The sequence below is a fragment of the Betta splendens genome, chromosome 2, assembly GCF_900634795.4.
Source record: "Betta splendens chromosome 2, fBetSpl5.4, whole genome shotgun sequence".
In the NCBI taxonomy this organism is placed as follows: Eukaryota; Metazoa; Chordata; class Actinopteri; order Anabantiformes; family Osphronemidae; genus Betta; species Betta splendens.
In genome coordinates this window covers 2,740,888-2,762,060 of record NC_040882.2, presented here as the reverse complement: position 1 = coordinate 2,762,060, position 21,173 = coordinate 2,740,888, and the positions used below count along the sequence as shown (strand labels likewise).

The 21,173-nt window shown below is 42.5% G+C and overlaps 1 protein-coding gene across 2 annotated transcripts; it reads left to right on the top strand.

The window, feature by feature from the left end:
* The first annotated feature begins 5,854 nt into the window (after positions 1-5,854).
* On the top strand, positions 5,855-20,217 carry aox6 (aldehyde oxidase 6). Of its 2 annotated transcripts, XM_029133800.3 has the most exons (35): positions 5,877-5,975; positions 6,425-6,482; positions 6,592-6,688; positions 8,437-8,545; positions 8,929-9,055; positions 9,213-9,274; positions 9,396-9,470; positions 9,646-9,726; positions 9,866-10,010; positions 10,087-10,179; positions 10,892-11,043; positions 11,154-11,247; positions 11,345-11,454; positions 13,652-13,836; positions 13,922-14,084; positions 14,207-14,290; positions 14,386-14,555; positions 14,637-14,763; positions 14,845-14,967; positions 15,152-15,248; positions 15,412-15,536; positions 15,829-15,962; positions 16,140-16,227; positions 16,882-16,968; positions 17,044-17,235; positions 17,332-17,559; positions 17,683-17,778; positions 17,934-18,062; positions 18,159-18,233; positions 18,315-18,367; positions 18,446-18,560; positions 18,645-18,710; positions 19,173-19,361; positions 19,454-19,621; positions 19,885-20,217. In XM_029133800.3, the coding sequence occupies exons 1-35, from the start codon at positions 5,922-5,924 to the stop codon at positions 19,933-19,935; spliced, it is 4,002 nt and encodes a 1,333-aa protein (XP_028989633.1). In that variant the 5' UTR covers positions 5,877-5,921; the 3' UTR covers positions 19,936-20,217. The 2 variants fall into 2 exon arrangements, with proteins under 2 accessions (XP_028989626.1, XP_028989633.1); XM_029133793.3 differs by having other exon boundaries at positions 5,855-5,975; positions 14,637-14,967.
* The last annotated feature ends 956 nt before the right edge of the window (positions 20,218-21,173 follow it).

The following is a 21,173-nucleotide window of genomic DNA, read 5'->3' as shown; positions in this document are numbered from 1 at the left end:
CTCATTTCCTGGTTTTCCTCCTCTTCCTCATGATACACAGGTTTGATTATAGAACAGAACAGCAATCAGTTTCTCTTTGTTGGCTCTTCAGTTTGTTACAGGTCATGTGCCGTCAACTGGAACAAGAACTTGAACTTGTAACAACTTTTAATGAACATTTAACATTCTGCAAGGTTTCAAATAATTTTGCGGGGGATTTGGGCTTTTTCACTTGCAGGTATTAGGATGTAGTCATGGAAGGAACAGGAACTCTGATATGTAGCAAAGCCTCTTGTGCCTGCTTTATTATGGAGACATACATTTTTGTTATCTCTTTCCAGTTTAGTGCACATTGAAAGCAATAAATGGCAGTTAAATGTATAGAACCTTCAGACACTCTAACTAATGCAAATACTGTTACTGCCTTGCTGCTGAATGTATTACTTTGCCCCCTACACATGACCTTGAGGGTAATGTTTGAGTGGGGAATGGTTTTGATTGCTGTTCAGGAACATTTATTCACATCACATCACATTGATTGACATTAGGACTTCCAAAGTGTCCAATAGAAGTAAAGACCAAAGGCTGATCAATTAATCATGAAAATCTTTGTCTCAATTTGGATGTTTGTTTGTATTTATGCAGTAAAATAAGTTTATTTTGGACTACTTATTAAAAAACAACTGATGGATCCTGAGTGTTGAAAACCAAAAGACCACAGCATTTAGATTTATTGCTGTTAGTATAAAAAGATATCATCTATTATAATCATTTTGTGGTAAACATCTATTTTCCATCTCTGCCCATGAATGTGCTGCAAGCCCAGGCTTGTACTGTTTCACGGTGTATAAGTGTGTTTATCTTCAGCTGAATATGATTCAAATGTGTCCTTTTTAATGTTAACAGCACGCAAAGGTTTCAGCTGTTCCTTTGTTTCCTTAGCTCCTCTCCTCTGTGTTACTGTGGGTGGCTGCAAATAGGATTTCATCTCTGTTCTCCCAACTGATGATCCTTCATTTTTCCATGTTTGTGATTGGCTGAAACACTATGAAACGCGAACCATGCTTAAATCTGTATCGCCTTTAAAATAGGCAGCAGTGTGATTAGTTTTTGTAACAGCAGGTGAAGAGATTTGGTTGTTGGTGTAAATGTAAATTAATTGGATTTAGATGAAGGTTACTTCCTACATTTTCTCAGTGAAGACGCCTACAGCTTCATCTTTTAATGCAAACGTCAAAAACGGCAAAGATATTTATTGACAGAGCTCAAAACATACTTACTTACTGAGATTACTCATAAAGGTTGAGTAATCTGCAGTATTAGACTCTAACATAAAACACGCACCCTAAATATAAAAGGAGAGTTGAGAAGCAACATTTTGTTTAATGTTTTGCTCTAGATGTCAGTGACTCCTTTCTTTCAGCTCAAGTCTGATAGTGTTGAGTCAACAGAGGATTTAGTCAAATCCAATCAACACCAAATACATTAAAAAAACATGAAATGCTGACATGTCTGCCATTAAACCACCAGGTGACTCTGAGCTTGGAGCTGAAGACATTAAATAAAGTGGTGTGAAAATGTTGAGACGCTGTGTGTGATGATCCATCATCATCTGTTGAGTCTGGATCAGTTGCTCCTGTTAAAACGCACGTTCCACCTCATCCTTTCTCATTTCCACATGCTCCAGTCCAGTTGTGTTTCCTGCCTGTGTGAACTGAAACTACTGACATTAAGACTTGGGCTTCACCTAAAACACCCCGTATTCTGATTTTAATTACAGAGTCTGAGTCTGGGAAAGAGGCAAGAAGACGAACTGTGTGAGTCATCAACAAGTCCCTGAGTGTGGAATTAGAGGTTTAACACTAGACATAGGACCTTTAGAACAAGTCTGTCATTTACAAGGAGAAACGTTGGCTCTGAAGCCAAGAACCATTTAAAATCTAGAACTCAGACCTGATTTTAAGATGCTGTGTCGTTTGTATAGTACAGTGTGTACTCTAAATCCATCTAAGACTCTCTGCAAATAGACACAGCTGCAGGTCACCTTCCTCTGAAAAGAGAGGAAACGCTAAGACGTGCTGCAGTGTAGGTGGCAGAAAGGCTCCCATTCTCCCTTTGCTGCTGTCAGAGCTCATTTAGATCATGTGTAGCACAAACATGCAGATGCCGCGCCGCTGCGTCTGATTGTGTATGAACCCATTAACGGTCCTTTTAAATGCGACGTGGCAAATATCAGCTTTCCGGCCAAACTGATGACAGCTTCATTCGGGATCTGCTGGTGCTGCCAGAGCGTTTGGCTGTGGAATGCTGTGGTGGAGTGTGTCATGCATGTCATATGGTAAATTACACAGCTCACCTCTGTAATCCACAGGCCGGGCCCGTCTCCAGTGAGACGCTCACAGAGGATGCTGGGACATGCACTGAAAACAGCCCCCATCAGTCTCAGCTGACGGTCTCTGTTCTCATACTCAGCGATGTCACGGTTTTACACTCATTTTGTTCGGAGGAGACTGTGATGTTTGCAAACCCGACTGATATCCTTGTTGTTGTTTATTGACGTGCTGTTTTTTTTTTTTGTCTGATTTGTTCTGTGTTAACATTTTGTGTCTCTTTGAATTTACTTTATGTCACTTCATGGTCGTTTTAGTCTCTGTGGTATATGTTGCATCTGTTAGTGGCCACTTTGAAACTGTAAAAGACGTTCCATTCAGCGAGCGTTTGTGGTCATCGTCCATCTCTTTATGGAGGTTTTATGTCTCTGTATTTTTGTTGTCGCATACTAGGATCGGTTCTATATGATCCACTTAATTGGAAGTCATGTGTTTTAAGTCCTCTGTTGTGGTTTTTCACTGCGATCCTTTGTCATCATTCTTTCTCATTTGTAATGATTTAAGTCTTACGGTTTGTTCCTTTTAGACATTTTTTGAGTCGTATTGTGCTTCTTTGTTTCTGTTTTTAACTCTTTGAACTCATGTTTCATCTCCTTGTGTTTTATGTTGTGTCTCTTTGTGGTCACTTTGTATGATAATGATAATAATAATGATGTTGCATTTATTTAGATAGGGACAGTCACAATTTTTTCCTGTCCTCATCCGGCTGCAACCAGTGTCTCACCCTCCCAACAGTAAATAGGTCATGCATTTGAGGGCTTTGGGCTGTAAATAATGACAAAATGGATGTCTTATAAAAGCTTTTTTGTTGTGGTTGATGTTTTCAAGGATGCTCTGCTTTACTTGTAGCAGTAAAGCCCTCCTTCAGTTTACATAATCATCTATCTTTTCTTTTTCTGGTTCTTTTTCAGTTCACAAATTAAACGTTATGAAACAATATTATAATGTATTCATTGGCAAGTGAGTAAATGTGGTGGTTTCCTCACTTGGCTGATGTAAGCTGCATTCATAGAGGGAAAGTTGGCCCCCGAAAGGTTATGGGGTGAACGTGTTTCCAATGGATGAAGGTGGCAAATTAAGGCCAAAATACACACGCAGGAGGACTGACCTCATGACCCGAGTCTCCCGAGACAATTGTACTTGATGATTACAGGAAAATAAGGTTAATTTGAGTTAAAGCTGCATATCTTAAACAAAAGATGATCCAAATAATATAAGAAAGAGTGAGAATAGAAGAATAATAGGAGATCAAAATAGTCACAGACACTTTGGATGTGACTGGAATGAAAAAATGTACAGCCCTGAGAGCTAAGCTATGGGAATTAAGGCCAAACATCAAATATTTAACAATGCGGTAAGACAACAATCAAGACAAATTCCCACAGCAGAGCTACATGTGAAAAACATCTGTACCCCTGAAGGTTCGTCTGGGTGTGTTTTGCTGCCGGCACCCTTTCACCTGTTTGAAGCTGTAAAGCTCAGCACACTGTGGTTGGTGCAAATAGGGTTAAAGTGTCCATGTGTGCAGAAACGAGGAAAACCTTTATAACTCGGGATTTCGACTTCAGAAACACAGCGGGGGTGTTTGATTTGTCTTTGAGAGTTTCCCTCACCTTCAGGGATCAGAACAATATCAAGAAACTCAATCCTCTGAGAAAACCCTGATGCCTTAAAGTTTCACCTGCAGTCGGCGCTGATAAATAAACTTGGAGCAGCTCAAACAGAGACAGGGATGAGTGAACACTCCCTCTGCTGTTTCTTCAGGTCTCTCTCCCACGCACATTTTACTGAAGTAATGTGCTGCTGGGTAAAGTAGCACAACCTGATACTGCAGCCGCGCTTCGACACAGATTTATTTATTTTTATATGTTTTTGCAGGCCTTAGTTAAAAGCATAACACGCAACTCTATTGACCTAAAAAAAATAAGATTAAGAAGAATAAGCATAAGAAAACCTTTAATTGTCCCGCAGTGGAAAATGAAGTAGAAAATACAGTATAAAAAGCTAAGTTGGCACAGCACAACAGTACAGTATACCAGATGAGCGGAGTGAGCAGTAAACAGGCTCATGGGAATGGTTATTGCATATTATATAAATATTGCACAAGTTTACATAAAATATTGCATGGAAGAAAGTTCTCATAACCACTGATGCAGTGGGTGAGTTATAGACCAGGGGATAAAGAAAAAGCAGCATAAAAACACAAACCAATAGTGACCTAGTGCAGCCAGTGCATTTAAGATACTTGAATTATCAAATAAAGCAAAGCAGTCACAACACTATTCACCCACACATTTTAAGGAGCGTTCATGTTGCTTCACCAAAACCAAACCATTCTTTTACACCTGTGGATCATTTGTGTCGATTTGTGTGCAGCAGTTTCTTGTGTTTGGCCGTTTCTTGGCGCCATCTAGTGACGATTGTGTTTCCACTTTAATGTCATTCGATACGATATGTCTTTATTTATCCCACAACGGGGAAATTCTTATTTGTAGCAGCAGTGGGGGCAATAGACTAAAACAGGGTAAAAGAGCAACGTTTAATTGTGCAAAAAAAAAATTAAACAAGAAAAATGAACATTGTTTATGCATTTTGTACACATTTACAGTGGTAAAGAATAATAAATGGTGGAAATGGAAACTGGCAACCTGTCCAGGATGTACCCTGCCTCTCGCCCATAGATTAGTCGACCCCGCATGGATAGAAAATGAATAGATGGATGGATGGATGGATGGGTGGATGGATGGTGGAAACATGCGATATTGCACATCTTCTGGTAAATACACAACAATAAAAGTACCCCATTTGCAGAGTCACGTTTTATTGCCACTGTTTAGCGGAATACCTTTAATACTTTTTATACTTATCCGTTTCAGCCACTAATGATTGTTGCATATGTTTTGGAGCAACCTGTCTCATTTATATTTCTACTTTACCTATACTGTATATGTGTATATGCGTTTGATGTGTTTGCCTGTTGAAATTTGGCAGTCACATAATCAATACAGCTAGTCTTTACCTGCAGAGGAGCAGAGTTCAGCTTAATTATTACATACAGTTTACATCTCGTTGTATAACAGCACAGGGGGGAAACTAAACTACAACGGACACGTCCAGCGGTTACTACTACTATTATTATCAACTATTGTTCAATTTATGTCATTTTGCAACTGACATCGTTATAAATGCGACTTTACCTGAAAGTCAAGTTATTACTCCCACAGCCTTTAGACGGGGGTCACTACTGTGCCAGGTCAATGATCAAGTCACAGTTAGATAGTAGAGTTAAACAGCAACATGAGGAACTTTCTAAAAGTAAAAGCACAAGAATTGTTTTAAATTAAAGTAAACACCAAAAGACAAACACAAAGTCACCACAATATTATAAATTGTTTTATTATACATATTGTTTATTTTTAGGCAAGTTTTTATTTTACATATAAAAATGTTTCATATATTAGTTTGTCATTTATTTTGAAAGGGTTAAAAAACGGAAGTAGTGCACTTTCAGTCTCACTTTACACGTGTCGATGAGCAAGTTGCACTTGAAAAATGTCTGCAGAAAAAGAGGAAACCGTGTTGTGCTTTTTTATCAACGGAAAAAAGGTACGTAAAGTACACTGTTCTTATTTCGGACTTGTTTTTACGTTGGTCGTCGCGAGGTTTTAGCTGTTAGCTTCTGTTTTGCTTTTTCTGACGCAAAGAGATTTTTTTGCAGCTGTTTCTCTCGCCGAGGTTGTCCTCGGCTCAGAAGGTTCACAAGATACTTCACTGTGTAGTCTGCACCTCCACTATAGGAACTACAGGGTAGAATCTATCAGCTATCAGCCTAATGAGACACCATTAAGCACTAGTTAAGTGCAGCTTATTGGTCAGAAGTCATGCTTGACAAACATGTGCTGAATAATGTATATATACTTTCTAGGGAAAAGCCAGACCTTTCCTTGCATAATGTAAAATGGATACTGGTTTTGCTTACATTCCATAGAAACGAGCCTTAGGTAGAACATGCATTAAAGTCAGAACCATGACCGTGGTGTTTTCTTATGTAACAGGTCACCGAGAACCATGCAGACCCTGAGACGATGCTGTTATCCTTCCTCAGGGAGAAGCGTATCCTTAAAACCTGCACATCTACACATCATGAGTTATTGCTGTGAGCGCTCACCAGTGCTCATGTGACCAGCCCCTGCAGGTTCCCTTCCTTTAACCATGACTTCAGTTAGGTTGACTGGCACCAAGTATGGCTGCGGTGGTGGAGGGTGCGGGGCCTGCACGGTTATGGTGTCGCGCTATCAACCTTCCACCAAAACCATCACGTATCCTGAAAGACAACGTATGCTGCAACTTCTCTCATTAACTCAAGCAACATTAGAATATATGAAACACATTAAAAACCTTGAAATCCCCAAAAGCTGTAAACAACAGACAGTGTTCTTTAATGGTGAGTACCTTTTTATCTGCTCTGTTAGTCAGTGGTGCATCTTCTGTTAATGCAAAATAGAATAGAAATAGAAAAAGAATCCAGCTTCAAATCTGCCATTTGGACACTTCTGTACTTCTGACCTTTCACACAGGTTCATGCAACCAAAAGCTTCAAGCATGACTGATAAGAAACAATTGATCGCAAATGTAACAAGTGTAAAACAATAGCTGGATAAGGGCAAACCCAGCAGTGTACAGTAGCTACTCTTCTGAAAGTCATGATCCAGTGGGTTTTAAACCTTGATTTGTTGTCAAAAATCACTAAAGAAACAACTTTGAAAGAAAAAGCCGCTAACAGTCGATTGATCAGGTTGCTAAGTTAAACAAAGCTTTGCAAACAAACTTTTAAATGATGGTTTAGATGAAAGACCAAAAAACACAGTAAGTCGTGAGAACCACCTGGAAGAATACGAGTCACCACCACACATGCTGAGTGAAAATTTAAATTTGTTCAGTCATGAGCTCATTAGTTCATTAGCTAAAGTGGAGTAAAGGAGTCTGAAAGGAGCTGCTGCCAAAGTGGATTCAACTGGGAGTTAACGAAATGGTTTTCACTGGCTGTTTTACGATTCCCATTTCTTAACTGTTGATCAGAAAAGCATGGGTCATTGTCTACGTGCCTTACATTCACAGTCAAGTAATCACTTAAAACAATAAAAAAATATTATTGTCTGTATATTTTATAATAGCACAAGGGAGGAGGATCCAGCTACAGGGGTTGCAAGAAGCCGTTATGTCTGGAAGGGCATCCAGCATAAAACTTAAACGAGGCATTAAACAACCATGTGAATCATTAATACGAACGCCATACTTTACCACGGTGGTCGAGGCCTGGGTTAACAAAGACCACCACCGATGCTGTTGACTTACAGGGCACATGCGGAAATTAGACTACTGTAGGGGAGTTCATGAGCAATGTTGTATAGGTGAAAAGGGTCTCAGACAGGCTGATGAGCCTAAAACTAGAAATTGAAGGGGTGATAGTTAACGTAGTCAGTTGAGGTTCTGGAGCGGGTTCGGTGAGAGTTTCCCCAGAGGATAGAGGGTAGTTGTTGGAGCAGACTTCAGTGGAGGAGGAAAAAAGATAACGACACTTAGTAGTGGAATGAGGAAGTACAAGTGGTGAGAGCAGCTGTGGTCTATGGGCTGGAGAAGGTAGCAGTGAGGAAGAGGCTGAGATGAAGATGCTGAGGTCCTCCTCAGACGGGATTAACAAGGAGCAAATCAGAGGGACAGCTCACGCTGCCTAACGACCAAGGAGGAGATACATGGATGTGAGAACAGGAGACATGAGGTTGGCTGGTGTGAGTGTAGAAGATGCCCAGGATAGAATGAGATGGGAAATGATGACTCGCTGTGGAGACCCCTGATGGGAAAAGCTGAAAGGAGAAGAGGAATCAGCAGCAGGGAGGAAACGTTTAAGCAAACATAGAAATACATTCTTATTGTTTCATGACAGTGATGTCAATCATTTTATTTATCACTGAAAATGGTTCACATCATGTGTCCAAATAAAGTCATGAAGTCTACAGGTACTCAGATGAACTCGTTCTCCTCCAGTTTGCCTTCACTGCACCCTCAGACATTTTTCAGCCAACGCCTGCCTCCTGCCTCTATGCCAGCTCCACGGAGCTGCTGTCACCACGGTGGAGGGCGTCGGCAGCACCACAACCCGGATCCATCCTGTACAGGTCTGCACAGGGAGCCTCCACCCAGACATTCAGGAGCATGTCCTGCTGTATTTCATGGACACTCATGTTCCCAAATCAAAGCAATTCTGTATTTACATCAACTCTGTTCTCTTAGTGCAAAGCATAAGTATTACTTTGTTCTGGACCCATGTCAGGTGTTTCTGTTGTACAGTATATTATAACCTACTAAATAATAAAATGACAGGTCCATCCACCTACGCCAGTCATATTAAAAATTCAAACTAAAATATTCACCAGGGACGTACGTGACAATTGACAATTATGCTGGATATAAAACCACCTCAGTGTCGTTCAGTGTTGTCCCTTCATTAACATGCTGTTAAAGTTAATATGTTATTGAAGCGATCTGCATGCTGTTGCAGGAGCGGATAGCAAAGGCTCATGGCTCCCAGTGCGGCTTCTGCACCCCAGGCATGGTGATGTCCATGTACACCCTGCTGAGGAACAGACCACAGCCCACCATGGAAGACATCACCCAGGCTCTGGCTGGTGTGTTTGCCTTTGCTTTTGTAACTTTCCAGTCACTTGATTTCTCACAACAACAATAACAACAATAAGGAATCATAAATGAGAAAACCCAGATCAGACTTCTTACCTCATAAACACACAAACACATCTGTGCTTCCTTTGTCTTGGTGCCTTCCAGGTAATCTGTGTCGCTGTACTGGATATCGGCCCATTGTTGATGGATGCAGAACTTTCTGTCAGGTGCAAAGCTTAGTTCTGCAGCAACTGCAGACTAAATTGCTTTAGTTTGTATTATCCAATGTAAAGAGTTTGGATATGAGACAAACATAAGGCACAATAACTCAAAGAGTTTTTCCAACAGGAAACAAACTGTTGCCAAACTAATGGTGTCGGAAACTGTTGCCTCGACGAAGAAAATAATAAAGAACCAAAGAAAGTCAGTCACTTTTGTTGCTTGGATTTACTATTTGTGTTAATCAAAAATCACCGAATTTTTGTATGTCAGCCTGATTTTTTCCCTTTCAGTCTTTTCACTTCATCTTCTTTTGTTTCTACTATCTCCCTGTCAGAGGTTTTGATTTAATTAAATTATTTACTTGTGTCCTTTTTAGGAAAAGTCACAGTTGTTTGATAAAAATGACTTCCTCCCACTGGACCCAACACAGGAGATAATCTTCCCTCCAGAACTGATTGTAAGTTGTTTCAAGCAAGCAGAGGTTCATTTTATTCCATATCACAGCCCTTATATAAAAGAAACTTGTTGATATGAACATGTTGTTCAAACTGCATATTAACAGTATTTGCAATTTTTACTTCAAAACTGTTTTACAGCTAATGGCAGAGACTGTGCGCCCTCAAACGCTTACCTTTCAGGGTGAGAGGATGACCTGGATGTGCCCTGTCACACTGGAGGAGCTTGTCAGGATGAAGGCCACTAACCCAAAGGCTCCACTGGTCATGGGAAACACCAACATAGGTGCTCAGTAAAGCCACTTTTTTTTTGAAGCATATTTTGTCAGATAAACTAAACTCTCTGTTTCGCTCTTTTGAAGGTCCAGATATAAAGTTCAAAGGTGTCCTGCATCCACTGATAATATCGCCAGTTAGAGTCAAGGAATTGTTCGAGGTCACCCACACTCCTCATGGTGGGTAACATTGCCGTATTTTCATTTTCAAGAGGTAATTCTGCTTCAGGGTGCAAAAAAGTGTGTCATGTACAAAAATACTGATCTAAATTTCTACATGATAAAGGGTGATGTAAAGTTCAGTCACAAAGTTGAGTAATTTTAGGTATTCAGAAACGAAAGTGATGCTGTGGTAAACTTTTGCTGTAGGACAGATGGACTGTCATAAGTGACAGTATGTCATTCTAATAAAGGACGACGATAGAAATGCCCTGTTTTGTTTGCACTAATAAACTGTCTGTGAGCTGCAATCATGTAGAAAATATTCTGTTTTTCTTATATGGTGAAAAATATTGTTATTGAAAAATTTCTTGAAATATCACAATACTGTATAATTGTTAGGCCACATCACTGCCCCTACAACTATATTAATTGAAATAGAATGAAAATCTAGTCTTAATTTACTCCTGGGCCTGTTTACTAACTAAACAGTTCAGATTGACCTTTTCTTTTCATCACTGGTGGGGATGTCTTGCACACAGCATGAGTATGTACCTTCGTATTTCTTACTACACTCCACTCACACCAGCCAGGTGAAATTGGATAATCTTTCACAGCACACTTGTGTGCCTTGGCACAGTGGTTGAGAAACACTGCTGTAAAAAAATCCAGTGTATGAAAAGAAAAAAGAGGTACCCCGGACTCCTGCTTCACTGACACTCTGCGTTTACAGGTGTTTGGGTTGGAGCCGGCTGCAGCCTGTCAGAGGTTCTATGTCTTTTGGAGAAATTGGTTCCCCAGTTTCCAGAGTGGAAGACTGAACTTTTCAAAGCCCTGATCCATCAGCTAAGAAACCTGGGAAGCCAACAGATCCGCAACGTTGCCGTGTGTAGACCCCATTCTTTCAAGCTACCTTTCATTAGTCACACTTACAGTTGATTCTCAGCCTGTTTAAAATAACATGCTATCCTGTTGTTTTGCTTTTAATTGATTAGTCTCTTGGAGGCAACATTGTAAGTGCATACCCCAATTCAGACCTTAACCCTGTCCTGGCTGCTGGGAACTGCAAAATGAGCGTCATCTCAAATGGTATTATTCTACTATTTAAATTCAGGTGGTGACATCTTCATAGAACATTCGTAAGCTTTTTTTTTACTTATCATGCATTTGTGTCTGAAACCACCAGCCGGAACAAGAGAGGTGCCCTTGGATCAAAAGTTCTTCGTAGGCTTTGGAAAAACTGTCCTGAACCCAGAAGAGATAGTTGTGTCAGTCTTCATTCCCTTTTCCAGAGAGGTACAAAATCCCTCACCCTCACTGTGCACAGAAATTCACCTAAACCTTCTATTAATCCATTTTAAACCGCTTATCTGGGGCCGGGTCGCTGGGGCAGCACTCTAAGCAGAGACTTCCAGACTTCCCTCTCCTTGGACACTTTCTTTAGCTCTTCCGGTGGTACCCCAAGACATTCCCAGGCCAGCCGCGAGACATAGTCTCTCCAGTGTGTCCTGGGTCTTCCTCGGGCCTCCTACCGGTGGGACATGCCCAGAACCCCCCCCCCCCCCCCCCCCCCCCCTAGGGAGGCGTACAGGAGGCATCCGAACCAGATGCCTGAGCATGACCCAAAGCTCATGACCATAGGTGAGGGTAGGAACGTAGAATGACCGATAAATTGAGAGCTTTGCCTTTTGGCTCAGCTCCCTCTTCACCACGATGGACCGATACGCCGACCGCATCACTGCAGCCGCCGCACCAATCCGTCTGTCAATCTCCTTCCTTTCGTCACTTGTGAACAAGACCCCAAGATACCTGAACTCCTCCACTTGGGGCAGGAACTCTCCTCCAACCTGGAAAGAGCAAACCACCTTTTTCCGGTCGAGAACCATGGCCTCAGATTTGGAGGAACTGATTCTCATCCCAGCCACTTCAAACTTCACTGCAAACCGCACCAGCGCACGCTGGAGGTCCTGGCCCAATGAAACCAACAGGACAACATCATCTGCAAAAAGCAGAGATGCTATCCTGTGGTCCCCAAACCAGACCCCCTCCGGCCCCTGGCTGCGCCTAGAAATTCTGTCCATAAAAATAATGAACAGAACCGGTGACAAAGGGAAGCCCTGTCGAAGTCCAACGTGCACCAGGAACAGATCTGACTTATTGCCAGCAATGCGAACCAAGCTCCTGCTCCGGTTGTACAGAGACCGAACAGCCCTTAGCAAAGAGCCTTGGACTCCATACTCCCGGAGCACCCTCCACAGGATGTCACGAGGGACGCGTCAAATGCCTTCTCCAGATCCACAAAACACATGTAGACTGGTTGAGCAAACTCCCACAAACCCTCAAGCACCCTGTTGAGGGTATAAAGCTGGTCCAGCCTTCCACGACCAGGCCAAAAACCACATTGTTCCTCCTGTATCCGATGTTTGACTATCGGACGAATTCTCCTCTCCAGTACCCTGGCATAGACTTTCCCAGTGAGGCTGAGAAGTGTGATGCCCCTATAGTTGGAACACACTCTCCTATCCCCCTTCTTGTGAAGACAGAGTCCAGAGGAACTGTCCCCCTCGTCCATGTGATGTTGCAGAGGCGTGTCACCCAAGGCAGCCCCACATCCAGAGACTTTAGGTACTCAGGACGGATCTCGTCCACCCTCGCTGCCCTGCCACAGAGGAGGTTACAAACTACCTTGGTGACCCCAGCCTGGATGATGGGCAAGTCCACCTCTGAGTCCCCTGCCTCTGCTTCCTCAGCAGAAGGCGTGATGAAGGGGTTGAGGAGATCCTCAAAGTACTCCTTCCACCGTCCGATAACATCCCCAGTCGAGGTCAACAGCTCCCCACCTCCACTGAAAACAGAGTTGGTGAAGGACTGCTTCCCCCTCCTGAGGCGTCGAACGGTTTGCCAAACGATAGTCCTCCTCCATCGCCTCCCCGAATTCTTCCCAGGCCAGAGTTTTTGTCTCCGCAACGGCACGGGCTGCAGCGCGCCTGGCCTGTCAATACCCATCAGCTGCCTCAGGAGTCCCACAGGTCAACCAGACCTGATACACACCTCTCCCGGAGGTGTGAGTTAAAGGTCCGTCTGACAGAGGGTTCAGCCAGACGTTCCCAACAGACCCTCACAATACTTGGGCCTGCCAAGTTGTTCTAGTCTCTTTCCCTGCCAGCGGATCCTACTCACCACCAGGTGGTGATCAGTTGACAGCTCAGCCCCTCGTATTACCCGAGTGTCCAAAACATATGGCCGAAGGACAGTTGAAAAGACTACAAAGTCTATCATCGACCTCCGGCCTAGGGTGTCCTGGTGCCATGTGCACTGGTGGACACCCTTATGTTCGAACAACATGTTTTTTATGGCCAAACTGTTCAGATTGAAATCTCCCAGAAGAATACCCAAACCTGTCATTATCTTGGATGATACATGTCTTGGCCTTTAGGCAGCACAGTATGCACAAACCTTGCATAACCATCATGATGTGCTGCTCGTCCCGCAGGGTGAGTTTGTCCGTGCGCTCCGCCAGGCTCCAAGAAAGGAGAGCTGCTTTGCCACCGTGACTACGGGGATGAGAGTGTTTTTCTCCAGCAGATCCAGAGTGGTGCAGGAGGTCAGTATTTACTATGGAGGAATGGGACCAACAACTGTCAGTGCCACCAAGACCTGTGCTGCTCTCATCACAAGGTCAGTTTTACTGCTTGATTTGGAATTTCAATAATGTGAACAAACAGAAAGCAAATTTAATCCATTCACTGTGTTTGCTCGTCAGGCCATGGGATGAGGAGACCCTTAGCCGGGCCTATGATGTCCTTCTAGAAGAGTTAACTCTTCCTCCTTCAGCTCCTGGTGGAAAGGTGGAGTTTCGACGATCCCTGACGCTAAGCTTCCTCTTCAAATTTAACCTGGAGGTCCTGCAGAAGCTCAGAGAAATGGTAGGACGTGCCAGAAAACAGTGTGAAGCTGAAATGGAAATGTTCAGGTGTTAAACTGACATAAGATGACAGCTGGTGATGGATTACATATGCAAAGGCTTAGAAAGAGTCTGTGTTTACAGAACGTGATTACAGATGAGCTTTCTGAGAAGAATCACATTCAGCCTTTACCCAGAGAAATCCAGCACAGCCTGCAGGAGTTCCAGGTCAGGCAGCACGCATCCGAACCATAAAAACACGTATAACTGTGATTATACTGTCATTTTTATTCTGTGTCTTTATGAAATCTGCTACTTTTCAGCATGTGTCGAAGGATCAGAGCACCCAGGACCCCGTAGGGCGTCCTATCATGCATCGCTCTGCCATCAGCCATGCCACAGGTGAAGCCATGTACTGTGATGACATTCCACAAATGGACAGGGAGCTCTTCCTGGTTCTGGTCACCAGCTCCCAAGCACACGCTAAGATTGTGTAAGCAGAGAGGGACGGCTTCAGTTATACCATTTTAAAATTGTAAACTATTCATTTTCTAATGTGTCTTTTATCCAACAGGAGTTTGGACGTCAGTGAGGCTCTGCAGCTTCCTGGTGTTGTTGATGTCATCACAGCTGAAGATATTCCTGGGAAGAAAGTCCGGACAATGACTGGTTATCCAGAGGAGCTGCTTGCTGCCACAGAGGTGCGTGCCTGCGTGCGTGTGCCCATTTGTATTTCACGTGTGGACATGCACAATCAGTTTCATAGCTGCTGTTGTCTGCAGGTGTCGTGCATCGGCCAGATGTTATGTGCCGTGGTTGCTAATACCAGAGCACAGGCTAAACGAGGAGCGTCTGCCGTGAAGATCAGTTACAAAAAACTGCCAGACCCCATCTTCACTGTAGAAGTGTGTGATGCACATCATTGTGTTAAATCTTACTCGTAATTCATTTTATTCATTTTCAGGATCTGTTTGCTCTTTAACAAGTATTCCAGTTATGTTTTACACTTACAATCATTTCTTCTTATAAGTTTTGATTTTCTCTACCACCACGACATCTCACAGGGTTTGTCCTCTTACATTATGACAGGAGGCCATTGAAAAGTCATCTTTCTTTGAGCCCCGAAGGATAATTGAAAAAGGAAATGTAACTGAGGCATTTAAAAGTGTTGATCAAGTTTATGAAGGTAAAAATTAACATGTTACATGCAATATATCATTTCCACCAAATCTGTGCGTGATTTGTGATTTTGAGAGTGCTGTGATCCAACAGCAACCATCTGAAGCAAAATAAGCTTTAAAGACTGTTTTTGACTGGGTCATTTTAATGTAACTGTGCTTGAACCGTAGGAGAGATTCGACTGGGCGGCCAGGAGCATTTCTACATGGAGACTCAGAGCATGTTAGTTGTTCCCGTTGGCGAAGAGAAGGAGTTCAACGTTTACGTCTCCACTCAAGCTCCTTCTTTTGTCCAGGTACTGCCAGTCAAGTGTGCAGACTCAGACCTCTGTGTTAGACTTTATTTCATCTCACTAGTATTTCATGTCTTACATTAATAGTAATCTAGTATTGTGTGGTTTATTCCACTGTTTAATCAGACTAATAAACTGAGACATAAGCTCCAACACAACGTCAGTCTTTACTGTCCTGTTGAAGCATTGTGGCTCCCGTTACACTAAGAGGCGCACACTCCGATTTGACCCAGCTCAAAGAGCTAAAGAGGATTTGTTGGCGTCTGAACCGACAGGCCTGTTTTTGTTACTGCAGGATGCAGTTGCAGAGACACTAAACATCGCATCCAATAGAGTGACCTGTCATGTCAAAAGGATCGGTGGAGGATTTGGGGGGAAAGTAACCAAAACTGCTATTCTGACTTCGATCACTGCTGTGGCTGCGTGGAAGTACGTAGGTTGGCAAGCAACACATTTTATTAGAAGTTCATCTTCATAAAGTAATCATAATAAAAAGCTTATCAATGCTCATTTTTAATAGATTGTATACAACTATCGAAATTAAATGAAATCTGACTCAGAGCTCAATAATTCAGGAGAAAATAAAGTAGCTTTGTTTTTGTTTAGGACCAGTCGACCAGTTCGCTGTGTCCTAGAACGAGGTGATGACATGTTGATTTCAGGAGGGCGTCATCCTGTCCTGGGAAAATACAAGGTACGCCAGCATGCTATGGTTTGACAGGTTCATCTATTATTTAATCTAATGTGCAGCTGCAAATAAGTTCTGTGTGTTATGTAAGTGACAGATTTTACACATGTTCCCAAAAGCATCTTTTTCATCAGCCTGACAAATTGAAAGTTCAAATAAGTTAGCATATAAATATTGCACTGGAAGATTATTTACCTAAAGATACACTACAGTATACTAGCAGCAAGGGGTCATGTTACACGTCCAGTGTTTTAAACCACTGTTATATGACAGGCAGGCAGGCAGGCAGGCAGGCAGGCAGGCAGGCAGGCAGGCAGGCAGGCAGGCAGGCAGGCAGGCAGGCAGGCAGACAGACAGACAGACAGACAGACAGACAGACAGACAGACAGACAGACAGCTGGAGCAGCCACAAGAAGACATCCAGGTGCAGAATAGAGAAAATTGCGTGATGATTAGAAGGAACATAACACATATTTCCAGCTCTGGCACGTACTGTACTTTGATTTGTGCAGAATTAAAGGAAATATGTGGCAGGTATTGGAGGCCCAAGACAGAGCTGGCTTTCCTCGCCAGCTTCTTTAGTCTTTTCCTGTCCCGGTCTGTGCTGCCTGCTCCTCAGCAGACCACAGACCATAGTTGCATAATTAACTAATATTTCAGGTGGGCTTCATGAACGACGGGAGAATCCTGGCCGCAGATTTACAGTACTACGCCAATGCTGGTAATGCTGAGGATGAGTCTGTTCTGGTAGGTGATAGAGATTTAACTTTAAGACCTCAAAGACCTACGTACATTAAGTGGTGATCTCTATTTATGTTGCAGATAGCAGAGAAAATCGTCCTTCACATGGACAATGCCTACAACATTCCAAATCTGCGAGGCCAAGCGGCCGCCTGTAGGACCAACCTGCCCTCCAACACCGCCTTCCGGGGCTTCGGCGTGCCCCAGAGCCTCTTTGTGGTGGAGAACATGATCAATGATGTGGCCTTGGTTCTGGGATGTCCCTCACACCAGGTCATGTTCTTGGTTCATATTCTCCCAACTGAAGGATCCTGACACTGGTCAGTAGTTATTTTTTTAACTAATTTGTGTTTCCAACTTCCTCATCAGATTCGAGAGATCAACATGTACAGAGGGCCGTCCGTCACCCACTACAATTTCAAATTCAGTCCAGAGAACTTGCAGCGCTGCTGGGAGGAATGTAAGCTCAAATCTGACTACAGTGCCCGCTGCAAAGCTGTGGACCAGTTCAACCAGCAGAACCGCTGGAAGAAGAGAGGAATGTCCATGATCCCCATCAAATATGGCATTGCATTCTCAGAAGGCTTTTTAAATCAGGTCTGTTTCATTTAGCTTTGCCGTCTTATTTTCTTTTATTATGGCTGTGTTTTATCTTTCTCATTCTGTTTCATCTGTTGCATTCTGTCAGTAATGTCAGTGTTTTTTGTATGTATTTTAAAGGCTGCCGCTCTAGTCCACGTCTATAAAGATGGTTCTGTTCTGGTTACTCATGGTGGGATAGAGATGGGTCAGGGGATCCACACAAAGATGCAACAGGTGCTGTGCCAGAGAACAGGAAATGTTTCCTCTGGCCTAAAACGCATATTTACCTTCTCCTCTGTTGCTCTCTCTGTCTATTTCTCTCTCGAATAATGAATGAATATAAATATTAGTATTGAAATTATTTCTGTTTATCTTAAAAATATTTGTAGGTGGCAAGTCGGGAGCTTAATGTCCCAACCTCTAAGATTTACATCAGTGAAACCAGCACCAACACTGTTCCCAACACCTGCCCCTCCGCTGCCTCCTTCGGCACTGATGCCAACGGCGCTGCAGTCAAGGTGAAGTGTTCACTGACTTTAAATGGCTGATGCAGAAAAGACAGTGACAATGAGAACAATATTGCTAGTGGTTCACTTAGATGTTCTTTAACTCAGAATGCCTGTGAGATTCTGTACCAGCGACTGGAGCCAATAAGGCAGAAGAATCCCAAAGGATCATGGGAACAATGGGTATGATATGTCAGTGAACCCTCATTTATTAGGAAATTGCCGCATTTCATTGACATACTTTTCTTCTGTCTTTGGACTCAGGTCAAGGCAGCGTTTTTTGCGAAAATCAGTTTATCGGCCACTGGGTTTTACAGGTTAGTGTGACACACAAATCACATTTATACAACAAATGAACTGGAAAACTATGATCTTGACCTGTTGTGCACTGTCAGAGGTCCAGACCTTTACATGGACTGGGACAAGATGGAGGGTCAGCCTTACGCTTACTTCACATATGGAGTCTGTTGTTCTGAGGTGGAGCTGGACTGCCTGACTGGAGACAACAGGGTCTGGAGGTTTCTTCACAGTCTTTTCAGTCTTCTGAACCTAAAGACAATACAGAACAACAGTATGTGTTTTTGGTTTCTCTAGACGGTGAGGACAGACATTGTGATGGACATTGGCAGAAGTGTGAACCCATGCGTGGATATTGGCCAAGTGAGACCCTCTCTATTTCGTAACATGGAGTTTGTAAAAAGCTGGGAATTTATTTCCTAGACATCCCTAGCAGCCATTAACAAACAGTGACAGACTCAAGGTATATTTGTATATGGGAGGTGTAATGGATCTGCAAATGCTTTTATCTTGGTTTTCTGAAACCAAGAAACTGTAACTATATACACTGTCTGTCTGCAGTGTATATAATTAAATCCATTATTTAAATATTCTGGTTCTATCTTAAAAGCTTTTTCAAATAATTAGGTAGTTACAGTAGAGTGCACTTTTTCAGTTCTCTATCTTTAAATTGTATAAAATGAAATTTACCTAAGAAGGCATGAAGAGATAATGGAACCTGTGAAATAAAGCAGCAGTGAAAGTATAAATGGAATGAGTTTCTTGCTCTTTTTTGTCAGCTAACTTTGTTCTGTTTGCTTGTCGTCTTTTGGTTCCCTCTCTCAGATCGAAGGGTCTTTCATGCAGGGTTTGGGGCTCTACACTCTGGAAGAATTGAAGTTTTCCCCTTCTGGGCTTCTGTACACTCGAGGTCCATCTCAATATAAGACGCCCGCAATCTGCGATGTGCCACTTCAATTCAACGTGTACCTGCTGCCTGACACTGACAATCCTAACGCTATCTACTCCTCCAAGGTCAGAGGGTGCAGTTCATATTTTTGCATTATATATGTTTACATTAATCTACAGAGAACCTCACCTTCTCAGTGTCCCTTCGTTCTCTGTAGGGTATTGGCGAACCAGTTTTGTTCCTGGGCAGTTCCGTGTTTTTTGCCATCAAAGATGCTGTGGCTGCAGCTCGTTCAGACTCCGGTCTAATGGGGCCATTTCCCCTGCACAGCCCAGCGACACCAGAGAGGGCCAGTCTGGCTTGTGCCTCTCCTTTCACTCAAAAGGTAAAAAAAGGCTGGTATTCTGACTTAGAAAGTTTAGCGACAATATATTTCCTAAATTTTTTTATTATTTTTTTACTTTAATCTTTTGTTTTAGTGAGAAAGTTAAAAAGAAGTAAACCAACACAGTGTAATTCAGAAAAAATAAAATGCACCACTTACATTTGTAGTTTTGTCTCAAATTAGGTATCATAATTGTTATTTCAGTAAAAATATACACATCATTTTACAATAATTGTTTATTGTTTGTTTTATTCACATGCCAGGTTCCTGTGAGTAACCCAGGATCATTCACACCCTGGGCGTTAAACATCTAAAGCTGAAGCCTCTGTTATAACCGCTATGATATAATAGAATGTCTACAAGGTCTAAATATAACTTACAGAAGTTATCCCACTGATCCTTTACTAACAATCGAGGCTTTTGATTGGTGCACACTTATTCACACACCTTGATCTTATATAATATGAAATGAATGCATGATAATAACCACTTGATTTTACATTTGGTTGATTTCTGTGAATGATTGAGTTTGTATTTCTGTACCACTATGTGATTATTAGTAGTAACTCAAAAGATAATAAATACTTCATATTGATGCTTCATGTGTGTTCATTCAGCAGTAGTAGAGAACTAAAAACACACAGTTGACAACAAATGAGATAGTGTAGTAGCCAACTGGACAGGAAGTGCTTCAGCTGCGAGTACTAAAACAAAAGAATATAGGACCTGGATGTCTCAATAAGGTGGCTGTACGTGTTTATGCCATCGCCTCCATTGGCATTTAAAAATGGAAGGGGGAGAGATTGACACTGGCGTGGAGGACTTCAGGCCATCAGCAGCACCTTGCGACGTGGCAAGAGCAGTGTCTGCTCCCCCTTTTCCTCAACATTGCACTTTTGAACAAAAGCACGTTATCATCATTAGTTGTTAGGGCAGACATAACCTTAGTATATATGTACATACAGACTCTCTAAAGATGATGTACAAAAAAGCTCCTAAACAGTTTGCTGAAGACAAGCAGACTAAGGACATGCATTACTGGAGCCATGTGCTCTGGTCTGATGAGCCCAACAAACTTATTTGGTTCAGATGATGTCAAGCGTGTGGCAGCAAACAGGTGAGGAGGAAGGCAAGTGGTCTGGGTGCTCTGAGTGCTGCCATCATTGGGTGCTACAGTTTACTGAGGGAACATTGAATTCCAACATGTGCAGTTGACTATACTGAAGCAGAGCGTCATCCCCCTTCAGAGACTGGCAGTACTACAACATGATAACAGACATCCTAGAAAAAATAATAAAACTTGACATTTTCAGGGGTGTGACATCGGTAGAAAAGAGCAAGTTCACTTCTAATCGTGTATGTAAACATGCATCCTAAAAAACTGTACCAGAATATCCAAATGTAGACTTTGCATAATAGGGGCACCTCAAGGGGCTGGACATTAGATTACAATAAAACACATAATTCCTCAAAGAGCAAGACCTCCTGTCAATGTGTATGTTTTTCTGAGTAACTTGTCAGGAAGGTCAAATAAATAACGAGACATCAAGTT

Coding starts and splice junctions, on each gene's coding strand:
- aox6 (XM_029133793.3), top strand. CDS start 5,922: ATGTCTGCAGAAAAAGAGGAAACCGTGTTGTGCTTTTTTATCAACGGA. Junction 15,963..16,139: donor ACTGCTGTGGCTGCGTGGAA/GTACGTAGGTTG, acceptor GTTTTTGTTTAG/GACCAGTCGACCAGTTCGCT. Junction 17,779..17,933: donor TCCACACAAAGATGCAACAG/GTGCTGTGCCAG, acceptor AAATATTTGTAG/GTGGCAAGTCGGGAGCTTAA.